The sequence below is a fragment of the Opisthocomus hoazin genome, chromosome 19, assembly GCF_030867145.1.
Source record: "Opisthocomus hoazin isolate bOpiHoa1 chromosome 19, bOpiHoa1.hap1, whole genome shotgun sequence".
Classification (NCBI taxonomy): Eukaryota; Metazoa; Chordata; class Aves; order Opisthocomiformes; family Opisthocomidae; genus Opisthocomus; species Opisthocomus hoazin.
The window spans coordinates 6851057-6865394 of record NC_134432.1 but is presented as its reverse complement, the minus strand read 5'-3'; the positions used below and the strand labels follow the sequence as shown (position 1 = coordinate 6865394).

At 65.8% G+C, this 14338-nt stretch overlaps 1 protein-coding gene across 1 annotated transcript; it reads left to right on the top strand.

Annotated features, from left to right (window-relative positions):
• Positions 1-54: 54 nt before the first annotated feature.
• FBXW5 (F-box and WD repeat domain containing 5) lies at positions 55-12951 on the top strand. The gene is made up of 8 exons (XM_075439548.1): positions 55-393; positions 2929-3086; positions 3691-3865; positions 4763-4911; positions 6125-6611; positions 9272-9419; positions 10489-10701; positions 11087-12951. The coding sequence occupies exons 1-8, from the start codon at positions 201-203 to the stop codon at positions 11331-11333; spliced, it is 1770 nt and encodes a 589-aa protein (XP_075295663.1). The 5' UTR covers positions 55-200; the 3' UTR covers positions 11334-12951.
• Positions 12952-14338: the final 1387 nt, after the last annotated feature.

Genomic DNA, 14338 nt, shown 5'->3' with positions numbered 1-14338 from the left:
GAACCACCGAGAGGGGAGGCCGGAGCGGCCCGTGAGGAGCCCGGGAGCGGAAGCGCGGGGCGGGGAGGCCGGAAGCGGGGCCGCCGAGGTGCCGTGAGGGGCGGGCGGGCCCGGCGCCTGCGGGGCGGCGGGGGGAAAGGCCCGGGCCGGGCCTTCACGTCGGCCCCGCTCGCTCCTAGGCGCGGCGGCAGAATGACACGATGGACGCGGGCGGCGGCCCCCTGCTCCCGGACAGCGTCCTCTACGAGATCTTCCGGTACCTGGGCCACGCCGACGTGCTGGCGGCCGGGCTGGCCTGCCGGCAGTGGCACGCTGTGGCCCGCGACGAGTTCCTCTGGAAGGGGCTCTTCTACCGCTACTACCGCGTCTCCCGGGAGGTGCCCCGGCACCCAGGTGCGCTGCGGCGGGGGCTGCTCGGCTCCGGGGGGCTGTTCCGGGGGTGGGGGTGGGGGATCCACTGCCTCTGCCCCCCGATGCGGGGTGTGGGGGGGGCGTGCCCGTGAGGGGCTCCGGAGCTGCCCGAGCCCCTCCGGACGGCTGGGAGTGCCGCCGCCATCCCCCCCTCTGGCAGAGAGCGGCTTCTCCGGGCGCTGCTGCTACTGCGGGAGGTCCCGGGAGACGCGGTGAGTCGCTGCGCCCGGTGCCTGACAGCCCGGCTGGGCTCCGTGCTCGCACTGCTGGCGGGTCCTGGGCGGGAGCTTGCAGCCAGGCCCTGCTGCGGGCGCTGCCCTTGCTCACCCGGGCGGAGGAGAGCTGCAGGTGCGCTGAGCTGCTCAGGCTGTCTCTGTCAGACGCAGGCAGCGGCCTGGCTGCGGAGGGAGAACACGCCTGCCCGCCGTCCGGAGAGGGAGGTGGGTGTGTGGCCGTTTGATTGCACAGTGGGCAGGCGCTGAGGCGGTAGCTGCCCCACCTGCCGAGAACAGGTTGGGCTTGAACTCGGCCTCAGCTTGCAGTAGGAAGATAGGGTGGGGGTCCGAAGGACGGGGCCAGACTCTTTCCAGTGGTGCCCAGCGACAGGACAAGGGACAACGGGCACAAACTGAAGCAGAGGAAGCTCCAGCTGAACCCGAGGAAGAACTTCTTCCCTCTGAGGGTGACAGAGCCCTGGCCCAGGCTGCCCAGGGAGGCTGTGGAGTCTCCTTCTCTGGAGATATTCCAGCCCCGCCTGGCCGCGGTGCTGTGCAGCCTGCTCTGGGTGACCCTGCTTGGGCAGGGAGCTGGGCTGGGTGACCCACAGAGGGCCCTTCCAACCCCTGCCATGCTGGGATCCTGTGATTCTGTGACAGCGCATTAGCAGTCAGCTGAGCCCAGCGGGCCGTGCCCAGGCAGCGCTGCCGGCCATCTCAGTGGCAGCAGCCGAGCGATCGCAGGTCTGTCCTCCGGGGAGTGTCAGGCGCTGGAAGCGGTTCGGTGCACTGGGAAGGGTCACCCAGCACGGTCGCATGGCCGAGACGGGCCCTGGGGAGCTGCCAGCTGGAGCCCTTGCTGCCAAGGTGGGCTTCTTGGAGCACAGGGAGCCCCCTCCCCGCATGCTGCAGGGGTCCGGAGGGCTGCGCTCCCTCCTCTGCCCTGAGGACGGGCTCCCAGCGGAGCCCCAGCAGAAGGAATTGCCTGCTTGGCCCTGGGTCATAGTTGCTGCAGAAGGATGGAAGCCCCTCACCCTGCAGCGGGGAGCAGCGGTGCAGAAGGGCTTCAAGAAGAGATGAGATGTGGAGGGGCCACCGGGCCACGCGAGTTCACTTGCGCAGACCCTGGAGCTCCGTGGGGCTGAGGGCGTTCTCTGTATTGGGGCTCTGTGACCAGGCTCGTTCGCTTCCAGCCTCCTGGAGTTAGCAAGCTGCCAGCGCTGGTCTTTAGCACTAACTGGGACTGAGCAGTCAGTGTAGCTCAGTGACGCCTTTGGGCACCTCCCAGGCTGCGCTTGTGGAGCGGTGGGATCCTCCCGAGGCGGGGGCGGGGCTGGCAGCCCCAGGAAGGGGCTGAGGCAGGAGCTGGGGGAAATCCTCTGCCAGGCTGCCTGCCCTGGGCAGCTCCGTGGCTTGGGAACGGTGTCCAATGGGCCTTGTAGGAGGAAATGTTGGGGTTGCTTGGCCAGATGGGAGAGAGCTTCAGAGGGGGAGGAAGCCCCCAGCCCAGCAAGGAGCGGTGGGCTGTCCTGGCAGCAAGCTGCTCCCTGCCTGCGGGAGCAGGTGCCTCCTGCGCTGCAGCGAGTGCCAAAAAACCCTTCAGTCCTGTTCAGTGTCACTAGGAAAGTTGGCCCTTGTCCATATACACGTCTAATCCTCTTTGCTTCCTCGGGATTTGCTGCTGCAAGAAGTTGGTAGGCTGCCTTACCGGGCACTTTGTTAAAAATCCTCTTTATTTGTCTCGTTATTGGCCGCCAGCGTGACTTGTGGGAGTGTGCTCCAGCTCCTCGCCTCTCCTGGCACGCTGCATCCAGCTTCCGTGCTTCCCTCTTGTTCTCTCTAGTCTCTTATCTCACGGAGACAGTTTTTTTGCTGTTCTCATAGCCTTTCTGGAACCTTCTTAATTCTGTGCTAGACAAGATAAAGGCGATGGGAGCGGAGCCCAGTACCCCGCGGAGCAGCTCCGCTCTCATCACAGGCCAGCGGTGTTTGCGTTGCGCCGCAGCACGGCTGGCGGTGGAACGGCCGTGCCCTGGCTGGCCCTCGCCGCGGCTGCACTGCTTTAGGCAGCAGTGCTGCGGTGCGGAGTTGCGTGTTTACTGGAAGAGAAGACTCCTGTCTGTCTGTCTGGGAGCGGGGAAGCGACCGAGAGGAGCGCTAAGCCCTGCTGGCATGGCTGAAACTGCAGGGCCCAGGGCCGCAGCAGAGCCCCGGGCGTTGCTGGCGGGAGTCAGGGCTGCGCCTGGTGAACGGCTGGTTAACGCTGACATTCCCGTCCCGTGTCCCTGCTCGTGCGTTCCAGCTGCCGTCTCCTGGTACGACGAGTTCCAGAGGCTCTACGACACCATCCCGTGCGTGGAAGTGCAGGCCCTGAAGGAGCACAGCGACCAGGTTTTGCACCTCAGCTTCTCCCACTCCGGCTGCTTGTTCGCATCGTGCTCCAAAGACTGTACCGTCAAGGTAAAGCAGCAGCGTGCCCCGCGCAGCCCCTCCGGCTTTGAGCGAGGGGGCTTGGCCGTGGGAGCAGGGCTTTGAGAAGGGCTCAGGCCAGGCCCTGCAGATCCTGAGTTGCTCTCAAAGCCGCAGAAGCGATGAGTGCTGCGAATGCAGCCTCGAGGGCTCTGGGTTCCCGGTCCTGCCCGCGTGAAGGAGCCTGAGGGGCCTTCCGGGCTCTGGGTGCTTGCGAGGCGCGCGTCCGTCCCGTTGTGCCGTGGGTCTGACAAGGACGGTGGCGATAACGATCCGCTGCGGACGCTGTCTGGCGCGAGGGGTTGTCTTGGGAGGAATCTCTCTGAAGGTGCTGACAAATCCAGCTGTGACAGCGGCAGCACTGACTGCCTGCACGCCTTCTGCGCTGGCTGGTGGAGCAGCCGTCCTGCCTTCAGCCGCTCTCCCAGGCCGTTGGCTGGTTTTTGTCAGGGGAATCAACAGCGAAATCGGGACTGGGAGGCGGTTAAATAAGGTCTTTGATATTTTTTTTTTTCGTGTCCTGGCAGAACAGATAAAGCGGAACCACTCTCAGGCTTCTCAGCAGCTTCCTGACTGTTTGTCCATCTGTCTGTAGATCTGGAGTAACGAGCTGGACATCTCCCTGCAGCACAGCTCCAACATGAGACCATACAACTGGAGCTACACGCAGTTCTCCCAGTTCAACTCCGATGACTCCCTCCTCCTGGTGTCAGGTGTTTTTGTGGGGCCTCACAACTCCTCGTCAGGAGAGATTGCCGTAATCAGCATGGGTAACTACCACCCTCGCCTTCACTGGGGCTGCCTGGGGTGGGACATGGTGGGTCCTGGGGTTCCCTTCCTCTCTGGGCATGTGGTGGCCTTGACCTCTGCTTGTCCTGCCTCCTACCGCCTGTGCAAAGGGGTCCTAAGCGCGGTTCCGTGGGGCAGACCTTCTGGATAGCCATATCTCTGCGCAGGTCACCGTGGCATCACCACAGGCAATGAGCCATATGTTTATTCTTGCTTAACTTCCATCCTAAGTTTAATTTCCATCCTAAGTGACAGTCTGGGCAAGCCAAGAGTTACCTGTGTTACCTGTTCTCTTGAAGCTACCGTTTGTGACTCAGGCGGTGCTCGTCCCACCTGAGGTCTCGCGTGGCTTTCTTCCGGATCTGCCTCACCTCTGCTGCTGCAGTTCTGTGAATCCTGCTGACCCCAGCTGCGCTCGCTCTTGCCGTCTCGCTATGCAGTCCCGCTGTGCCAGCAGTCGAGCCGCACTCAGCGCGCAGCTGTCTTGCTCAGCAGGGCCCTGAGCCCCAGGGGCGGGAGTGGAGGAGTTCTGTACGTGCTTGACGTGCCTGTCCTCGGGGTTTCTGCTTTGGGCCACGCTCGGAGAGAGGCCGTGAGGTCAGGTTGCCTTCCGGTCTGGCTCCGTCTGGCTGCCCTTTTATTTTGGTTTCCCTTGTGCCCCCTCTCCCCGCGTCTCCGTAGAAGAGAGGAATAATCCGTCTCCGCAGTGGTGACTGGAGCAGGACGGTGGCCGGGCAGTCTCCGCTCAGCGTGCGGTGCCGGTGCTGCCCAGTGCCGCTCCTGCAGACTGGAGTCCACTCCCCGTGGCTTCCGCCACCATTTCTCCAGAGCCCTTGCTGGGACCCGTCGCCTCACCCCATGTTTCCTCTCCCTTCCAGAGAACTTCACACTGCTTTCCAGGGTGAGGAATAAACCCTACGATGTGTTTGGCTGCTGGCTGAACGAAACCAACTTGATATCGGGCAACCTGCATCGGATTGGGCGCATAACCTCGTGCTCCGTGCTGTGGCTGAACAACGCTTTCCAGGTGAGGTGCCTTTGCTCCAGCTCCACAGGCCGTGCAGCTTCCTGCGGCGCCGGGGGAGGGAGGGCTGTGGGGGAGGCCTGAGCAGAAGAACGGCCCAGTGCTCCCTGTTTGTCTCCTCTGACTTGCTCTCGGGATTTTGAGCTCGAGGCGACCCTTGCGTGAGGTTTCTCTGTGCTCGGTGTGGTGGTACCCACTGCAATATTCTAACTGCCCTCGGCTGCCATTAACTCTTGCCCCGTTAGCTGGGATGAGGGCTTGGCCGCAGTGCCCTGGAGCGTGCGTTGCGTGGCAGGAGGGTGGCTGAACCCCAGCAGGGTTGCTGAGGCGCTCGGCGGGCTGAAGCTGGGCCCGGGACGGCTGCAGTCTGGCGTGTACCCAAGCAATGGCCGTTCTCCCGCTTGGCAGCTCGGTGCGTTGTTCCGGGGAGCCGGGGGCAGCCGTGAGGCTGAGCTCAGCCCTGCCAGTCCTGGCTGAGGTTTCTGTGGGCCAGGAGCTGTGATGAGACCTGGAGATTGGTCTGTGCTGGCCTTGGACTGCTTGCTTGCTGCTTTTTTGTTCTCTGGCACTTGTGCTGCTCGGACGTGTTCCTCTTCCACGTTCTGCCTCCATCTCAACGTCACGGCTGCACATCCTGGCGGGTTGCGTTTTTTGACACGAATGATTGATGCTGGCCCGGGGAAAATCCTCTGGTAGTAGAGCCCCTTCCCAGAACCACATCTCTGCGCTGCGCTGACACTGCAGCCGTAACTCCTCCATCTCCGGGAGGCAAGGGAGGACCTTTCCCGCTCCGACGAGGGGTTCGAAGCAGGGCCACGGGCTGGCAGCGCCGCTGGGCGGGAGGAGACCTGCTGCTGGTGTCTGGGAGCCGGCAGCCCGCTGGCCCTGCTGAGGGGTGCCAGCAAGCCCCAGGAGCACGGAGGTCTGGTGCCTCGGGCGGGGGCAGGCAGCAGGGCTGCCCGGCCGCTGTGTTCCCCAGCTCTGCTGTCTGCCTGCAGGAGCTCTGTCTCCACGTGCCCACCTCCGAGATGGGAAGGAGCACAGAGCTGGCCAGCTCCTGGGGTCGGGGCTCCGTGTATCAGTGCATGGAGAGAGGTCGGCGCCGGGCTGGGGCCCGCTGTGCGGGCTCAGGGTCTGGGCAGGTGGCCCTGGGTTTGAGCTCGGGAGTGACCCTCCAGTGAGGTGGGTCCTGCTCACTGCTCCCGTCCGCTTGCAGGGCGTAGAGTCCGAGAATGTGAACGTGGTGAAGAGGCTGTTCAAAATCCAGAACCTGAACGCCAGCACTATCCGGACCGTGATGGTGGCTGACTGCAGCCGGTACGACTCCCCGGACCTACTCCTGGACTACGAGGAGCAGCTGGCTGCTTCCTCCACCTCCCCCTGCCCGGTCTTTGATCTGGGCAGCGACAGCGAGGAAGAGGAGGCCAAACCCAAGCAGACGCCAGAGCCGGCAGTACAGGAATTGCCGGATGAGGGGGGTGTGACAGCAGAGGACGGGCTGCAGCAGTTCTTTGATGATATCATGGAGGGCCGCGTGAGGCCTGCCATGACCGAGACGGAGCTGGAGACCAAGGTGGCCGAGCTGTTTGTACGCAACAGAACTAAACCGCCGGAGCTGAACCTGCTCCCCACAGACAGCAACAGCAAGACAAAGTACTTAATCTTCACCACTGGCTGCCTCACCTACTCCCCACACCAGATAGGTAAGGCTGCGGTCTGAGCCCGCAGCACGGCCTCTCCCCGGGGGCGTGGGCTGCAGCTGCGCCCCGGGTTCGATGTGCTGCCCGTTGGGGTTCGATGTGCTGCCAGTTCGTGGTGAGGGAGCTGCGGTGCCGCTCGGGCTGCCGGGCGCTTGCTGCGGGGTCTTTGGGGGTGCCCCCAGTCTCTGGAGGGGGTTTCACCCCACGAGCACGCGCCTGAGCGTTGTGTTGTTGCTGCCAGGCTTGACTCGTGGCCATAGTCGTGGCGAGGGCTGAGTGGGGGATCCCAAAGGAACTCCTGGCTGATGGATGGGACCCACGAGTTGCGCACGAGCAGGTGGAGGTGGAGGGCAGCGACAGCTCTGACCGCGGCGTGAGAGGGCCTCAGCCCTGTTCTTCTGGGGGGTGGAGGGGGCATCAGGGCAAAACCAGTTGGAGCAGCTCGGCGTTCCCGTGCGTGTGGCTTGCGCGGGGCCCCTCCGCTCTGGGAGCCGGAGCCAGGCCTGCCCCCGTGTCCCCGCCACTGCCCGGCGTGCGATCGTCCTGCAGCCTTCCGGCCTCGGCGCGATGCGGGGGCACCCCTGTGTCGCTGCCCAGGAGGTGCCGTGGTGGGCTGTCAGCTGCCCTGGCGCCCAGCCTCCTCGCCCGGTGAGGCGCAGGGCAGGCAATGGCGCTGCCGGGGACCTTCCTCTGGATTGGGATTTCCTTGCCCAGCCGGGGCTCTCTCGTTGAGGCACCGGGACTAGCAGAGTCTGAATTTATAGGAAATCGATGCGGTGGTGAGCAGAAGCAGGTCATCTGGCTGCTGCTCCAAAAGCCCCTAAAGCTGACAGAGTTCAGTGGAAAGGACCAGACAGACCGGTAGGCGTGTGGGGAGCGAAGGAGAGCTGCTTTCAGGCAAGAAGACTGCTGTAATGCCAGTTTCGGTTCCTTTTGCCGCTTGCGTAATTACGGCCCCGCTTCCCTGCTGCAGGCTCTTCTAACCTTCCTCTTCCTTGGTCCCGCACCAGCACAGCCCAGTCAGGCAGGGAAAGGCAGTTTCCAAAGCTGGAGGCGACCTGGAGAAGAGTCACTTGGTCTTTGCCCACCCAAGTCAGGGATGTGCCCTGGACTGAGCATGGCTCTGCTCCGCGCTCCTGCCCGTGGTCGGCGCTGCGGGCGGACGTGCTGGACCTCGGCCTGCCTGGGGCCGCAGGGCGGGAGGTCTGCCCAGGCTCGGCCCCGTGACCCGCGCCGCAGCTCCATACCGGGCCGAGCGAGCGCAGCTGAGCGAGGGCAAAGCGTAGCGCGGCGGCTTGGGACCGCACCGACTCCCAGCGCCGTGGGTTTCGGTGCCTTTGAACCCCAGAGACTCCCTGGCCGGCGGCCAGCGCCCGCGGCACCGGCTGGCTGTTCGGGGGGACGAACCCCGGCTCGGCTGCGCTCCCAGCCGTGAGCTGCTGCAGAACATCACGTCTGCCCGTCGCTTCGCGTGTGGAACCGGCCGTTGCGCGTCGGCTGCCTTACCCCGAGGAGCTGCCGCTCGACGGAGCTGGCTGCTGCGCCCGTCTCTCGCCGGCCTGCTGGGCTGGAGCTGCTGCTGGGAGCCGCGCTGCCGGGCGTCGACGCTGTCTCGCCTGATCTGCGGCGCGCAGGCCCTTCCGCAGGAGTTCCCTTCAAGCTGCCGTCTCCTCGTGCCGGTGGCACGCTGGGGTCGCGGGCAGAGCCCCTGTCCCGCTGGCTGGTGCGTGCGGGGGCCGCATGGCCGAGAGCGGAGCGCCGCGCAGGCGAGGCGGGAGATGCCGGCGAGCGGTGCTGGCCGGGAAAGCGAAGGTCCTGGCTGCCCAGGCTCGGAAGCGGCGGCGGCGGGAAGGGTCTCGGGTTGAGGTGCAGTGTGGTGTCACCCCCACCGTGATGGTCTGTGGGAGAGGGCCGAAACCAAAGGAGTCCGGCAGCGACTCCCTCGGCGGGGCGAGGGGACGGGCTGCCTGCCGGGCCTGCTGAGGGTTAAGCCCGTGTGTGCCCAGGAGCTGCCAAGGCTCGTAGGGGTCCTCCGGGAAGCCATTGGGGACGGTTTGTGTTTGGGGTCTCTGTCTGGAGCCGGGAGGGGACAGGGCTTGAACCGCAGCGTGTGTCTGCCGCAGTCAGGAAGTTCAGAAGCTGTGAAGCACCTGAGCCCTGTTCTTGGAGCTCTCTGGGGCTGATCCCCACCTACGCAGGGGAAAACCCTGCCCCAGCCAGCGTGTCTGCTGGGTCTTCTCCAGGCTGGGTGCTGCAGGCCCAGCCCAGGGATTCATTTAGGACAACAACCTTTCTGCAGCCAGCGTCTCCCGGGCCAGCGCAGCTCCCCTGTGCTCCAGAGCGCGCTGCGGGCTGGCCTGGGAGCGAGATGCGGCTGCACCGGCCAGGCTGGCAGCCGGGCGCTGGGCATCTCCCTGGCTGCGGCTGAGCGTGCCAGCGCGCCGCTTACGGGCAGCGTCCTGGCCAGAAGCGCTGCTTCAGAGAGCTCGAAGGAGCCAGGCAGGGCCAGCAGCCCCATCCCGCTCCTTGGCTGTAGGCGAGCCAGTTCTCCTTCTCGGCAGCACGAAGGGAAGCCCCTGCTTGAAGCCTGGGGACTTCCACCAGCCCCGCTCTCTGCTGGTGGCAGCCCGCGGAACCACCTGATCCTGCTTTCTGTCCCCAAGGGATTAAAAGGATCCTGCCCCACCAGATGACGACCGCCGGGCCGGTGCTGGGGGAGGAGAGGCGCTCGGATGAGTTCTTTGACTCTCTGGATCACGTCATCGACATCCACGGGCACATCATCGGCATGGGCCTCTCCCCGGACCACAGGCGAGCGCGGCGGGGCGGCAGGGCCGGCTTCGGGTGCTGCGGGGTGGGCGGCAGCTGCTCGGGGGGCTGCTGAGGGGAGCAGGGGGAGAAGGGACTGCGGTGAGGGAGCAGGGTGCCTGCACAGGCTGCTCTGCTCCTTCACGCCCCGTTTGAGTCCTCGGGCTGATGGCGTGTGTATGGCCTGAGGTGAGGAGCTGCTGGAGAGAGTCCAGCGCAGGGCTACGAGGATGAGGAGGGGACTGGAGCATCTCTCCTATGAGGAGAGGCTGAGGGAGCTGGGCTTGTTCAGCCTGGAGAAGGCTGCGAGGGGACCTTAGAAATGCCTCTAAATATCTGCAAGGGTGGGGGTCAGGAGGACGGGGCCAGACTCTTTGCAGTGGTGCCCAGCGACAGGACAAGGGGCAACGGGCACAAACTGAAGCAGAGGAAGTTCCAGCTGAACATGAGGAAGAACTTCTTCACTCTGAGGGTGATGGAGCCCTGGCACAGGTTGCCCAGGGAGGCTGTGGAGTCTCCTTCTCTGGAGATATTCCAGCCCCGCCTGGACACGGTGCTGTGCAGCCTGCTCTGGGTGACCCTGCTTGGGCAGGGGGTTGGGCTGGGTGACCCACAGAGGGCCCTGCCAACCCCGGACATTCTGTGAATCTGTCTCCCCACGTCTCGGCAGGAATGCCTTCCTCCCGCTGCACCCGCTTCAGGATAGGGTCAGGCAAGGAGCCTGGGAGTGTGGAGGAGCTCCCACACCCACCAGTGTGTCTTGTTCCCAAGACAGATCAACACCTCACCTCCTTAAAGCTGGTTTTAAAGGGATTAAAGAGGCTCGACCTAGCCCCTAGGCCCCACCAGCCCCACTGTGGTTGGCACTTTCCTTTCCAAGCGGGGCAGAAGGTGGCTCAGCAGCGTGTTCCTGTGTTTCAGCCTGGATCTGAGTGAGCGGAGGTTTGCTGAGGACCAGAGAACCTGCTCGGTCGCTGCCCTGCCTGACTGCGCCGCGTGGTTACAGCTGAGGCTCCGCGAGCTTCGTGGCGTGCGACGAGGTGTGGGGTGACCCCTCTGCTCCCCTCCGCAGGTACCTGTACGTGAACAGCCGCGCCTGGCCCCGGGACTGCGTCATCTCCGACCCGATGCAGCCGCCCCCCATCGCCGAGGAGATCGATCTGCACGTGTTCGACCTGAAGACGATGAAGGAGGTGAAGAGAGCCCTCCGGGCGCATCGGGCCTACACGCCCAACGAGGAGTGCTTCTTCATCTTCCTGGACGTCAGCAGGGACTTCGTAGCGAGGTGTGTGGTGAGGGGCGGTGGGCAGGGTCCCGGCCGTGGGGCCGTGCTGCGGGGTGCCCTGCGCACGCAGGGCTGCTCTCTGCGCCGGGGACTCCCATGCACCGCGAGCAGAGCGGGCAGCGGGGGGGTTGTGAAGAGCAGAGGGGCTGAATCGGGGGGTGCCGTGAGGGCTGGCTGCCCTGGTCGTGCTGTGAAATGGGGGAGGAAAGGGGAAACTGTGGCACGTTTGGCAGCGGGTGGCAAATGGCCCTGCCTGGGGGCTGCGGGGTGGAGGGGGGATTCGAACAGCCCCGAGGGAGCCTGCGCGGGTGGGCGATGGGGCCGGGAGCGGCAGGGTGTTCGGGCTGCCAGGGGGACGTCCTCACCGGCACCTTGTCCACCGCAGCGGGGCAGAGGATCGCCACGGCTACATCTGGGACCGGCACTACAACATCTGCCTGGCCAAACTGCAGCACGACAACGTGGTGAACTCAGTGGCGTTCAGCCCCGTGGAGCAGGAGCTGCTCCTGACGGCCAGCGACGACAGCACCATCAAGGTGTGGCGGTCCCCGCGCGCCGTGCGCGCCCGGCAGCCCGCCGGGCCCCGGCCCAGGAAGCTGCTCTTCTCCTGGCTCCTGAACCAGCACAGCTGAACCCGGCCAGGCCTGCTCCCGCAGCTTCCTCACTGCGGCCGCCTCCACCGGAGCCCTGCGCGACGGAGATGAGCTCCGGGCAGGCGCATCGCGTCCGCCACGTCGGGAGGGACCCCGGGAGCGGGAATCGCTTCCGCCTCAGAGCGTCTGCTTCAAAGAGCCGTGGGCGCAGCGGGCAGCAGCCCGAGCTGGTCACTGCAGGGTGGGCTTCCCACAGCTTCTCACGAACGCTGCTGCTTGGGCACAGCTCGCTCCGGGGGAGCTTTGGCCTCCGAGAGCAGACTGAGGCGCGTCTCCGCCATTGGGACGGTGTGGGCCGGGGACGCGGTTGGCTGCGCCGAGAGCTGCTGGCTGCGGAGCGCTGGGCAGACGCCGTGGTGCAGGGCTGCGCTGCCGTACCGCGGGACTCTTTTAATGCAGGAGTTTTATTAATGGTTGTTTGTCCCAAACCCTCGCGGGCAACTCGTCCGGCTGCCGGCTCTGCAGAGTGCCTGCTCCCACGCAGCGTCTTGGCCCCGGAGGGCAGCGAGGGAGGCAGGGCCGGGGGGCCTGGCTGGCGTTTCGGGCAGCCCCCAGGGTCGCAGCCAGGGCCCCGTCGATACTTTCTGTTGGCAACCAGGTGTCGGCATCACCGGGTCCCAGCCCGGAGGGGCTGCTGCTCCCCCGGTGCTGGCTTCGCCGCCGGCTTCCTCCGCGGAGCAGCGCTGGCGTAAGCTGTAGCGTGGGTGCCGTATTTATTGTAGGGGATCGGCTGTCCCTTCCTGCGGGGCGGCCGGGAGGGGGGCTGTGGGTCTCGCCGTCGCCTCCCTCCCACACTGCTCCCTTCAGGTTCTCTTGGCGTGTTCTCCGTGACCAGGTGTAGGCACCCACGGAGCCGGGGCACTGCCCGCTGTCACGCCTCAAGCTTCCTTCCCCGGGCCGGGGGCTCGGCGACCGGCTCCTCCCGGGCTCCCTCCCACGGTGGAGCGGGCGCCCTTGAAGCGATGACAACCGCGGTGGTGTTCGCTCCGGCGCTGCCCCTGGAGCTTTTCGCCCTGCAGCCGGTACCCGAATGCCGGAGTCTAAAATTAAGCTCCTAATCCTGACGTGGCCCGGATGGCCGGGGCCGGCCGGGACCCCGGGAGCCGCAGCCGCTCTGCGTGGGCTGCGTCTGGAAGGGAGCCGCGTCCCAGGCAGGGGCTGGGGGAGGCATTTCGGGCCCCCCCGGGGCAGTTGTCTCTGCCAGTCGCAGCCTGGGGTTGCAGCGAGGCTGACGGGAGGCAGCAGGGACGGTCCTGGCAGCACCGAGGGCTGCGGCAGCTCCTGCGGCCCTGGCAGGGGTCTGTGCCTCCGTGCTGCTGCGCCCCGGCACATGCCCGTGGCTTTATCCGAACCCCCTGTGCCCAGGTTTTCTGTCACCACGGGACTGCCAGGAGCCAGGGAGGGCTCTGTATGGGCGCAGATGGCATCCGCGTCCGGCGCTGCCCCGTCACGTCAAAGGCACGGCCTCCACCTCCCCCCAAGACTGTGAAATCTCTCCCCCTTGGCTCGGCGGAGGAGGGAGCGAGGCACTGAGGGCTGATGTTTGTACCGAGTTTTGCTCTTCACTATGGCATGGAATAAATATTCTGCTGAAGCATCTCGGCAACGCGAGCTGGTTGTTCCGGGTGCCGTGCGGCGGGAGCGGCGTGCGGCCGTGGGCCGGGGCTCTGCAGGAGCGCCGGCAGCAGCCTGGGAAGCAGCCGGGGGCGAGGAGAGGGGCAGAGAATTGCCCAAACCTTCCCTCCCCTCAGGGAGGAGGACGGGACGCCCTGCACGAGGGCAGCAGCAGCTCCTGGCAGCCTTGGCAGAGCTCATCTGGGCCAGGGCCGAGCTGGGGCATCCGGGCTTCTCCGCGGCCCGCCTTGGTTTCCCGTTTTTGCGGGCGCAGAGCAGGGAAGCGGGGAGCAGGCACCGGGGCCGGCCCTTTGCCGCTGGCAGGAACGAATTCCCAGCGGCAGCTCCAGCTCCCCTTGCAGCCTCTTGCCTTTGCCCCTGCGTGCCAGGGGTCTGGCTGCTCCCTGGGGGGCACCGACTCTCCCGGGCACCCCTCGTATTTGTCTCTTCCGGGCTGGGGGGCAGCTCGGGGGGGGGGCAGGACGGGGCAGGGAGCGGCGCAGGCACCCGACTCCCAGCAGCAGCGAAGCGGCCCTGTCCTGGGGCTCAGCAGCTGCCCAGGGACAGGAGCGCAGCGTGGCCATGGCTCTCTGACTCCCTTCGACCCCTCCACTGCCGCCCGCTCCCCCAGCCCCGCGTACGCCCAGAGCCCCCCCCCCCCACTGCCCCCCCAGCCCTGCGCTGGTGCTGGGCAGAGCCCCCAGCTGAGATAACCCCCCCCCACCTCGAGGTGATGGGGCCCCGCTCCTTTGCCACCCACAGCACCCCGCAGATCACACCGCAACGCTGCTCTTCAAACGGCTTTTATTTGTGGTTCTGACCATACCGAGTCCTCAAGGAAAAAAAAACAACCCAAAACTTCACAGGGATGGGGGGGGGGGGGGGGGGGGTGTGTGTCTCCCAGAGCTGTGGTCAAAAGGGGAGAAAAGAAAATGCTGCAAGCTCCAGAAGAATGAGAAGGAGCCGACAGCGCTGCCAGCCCCAGCCCTGCCTCCCTCAGCCACGCCGTGAGGGACCGCAGCGGCAGGGCAAAGTGGCTGTGGCACGGGGTCACCGGCCATGCCATACCCTGCCATACCCCTCACCAACAGCAGCACAGCCCCGCTGTCCCCATCGCAGGCTGCAAGGGGCCAGCCTGGTCTCTGCTGGTGGCAGGGACCCCCACACACAGCCCCCCACCCTCCAGGCACCTGCTGGGGCTGACCTGCTGGGGAGCAGCTCTGTGGAGAGGGACTGGGAGTGCTGGGGGACGACAGGGTGACCATGAGCCAGCAGCGTGCCCTGGCTGCCAAGAAGGCCAACGGGATCCTGGGGTGCATGAGGAGGAGTGTGGGCAGCAGGGCGAGGGAGGTTCTCCTCCCCCTCTACTC

Excerpts from the sequence above, each read along its gene's own strand:
- FBXW5 (XM_075439548.1), top strand. The coding sequence starts at position 201 with ATGGACGCGGGCGGCGGCCCCCTGCTCCCGGACAGCGTCCTCTACGAG. Across the intron at positions 4,912-6,124 it reads GGCTGAACAACGCTTTCCAG|GGCGTAGAGTCCGAGAATGT; the intron begins GTGAGGTGCCTT and ends GTCCGCTTGCAG. Across the intron at positions 10,702-11,086 it reads AGCAGGGACTTCGTAGCGAG|CGGGGCAGAGGATCGCCACG; the intron begins GTGTGTGGTGAG and ends TGTCCACCGCAG.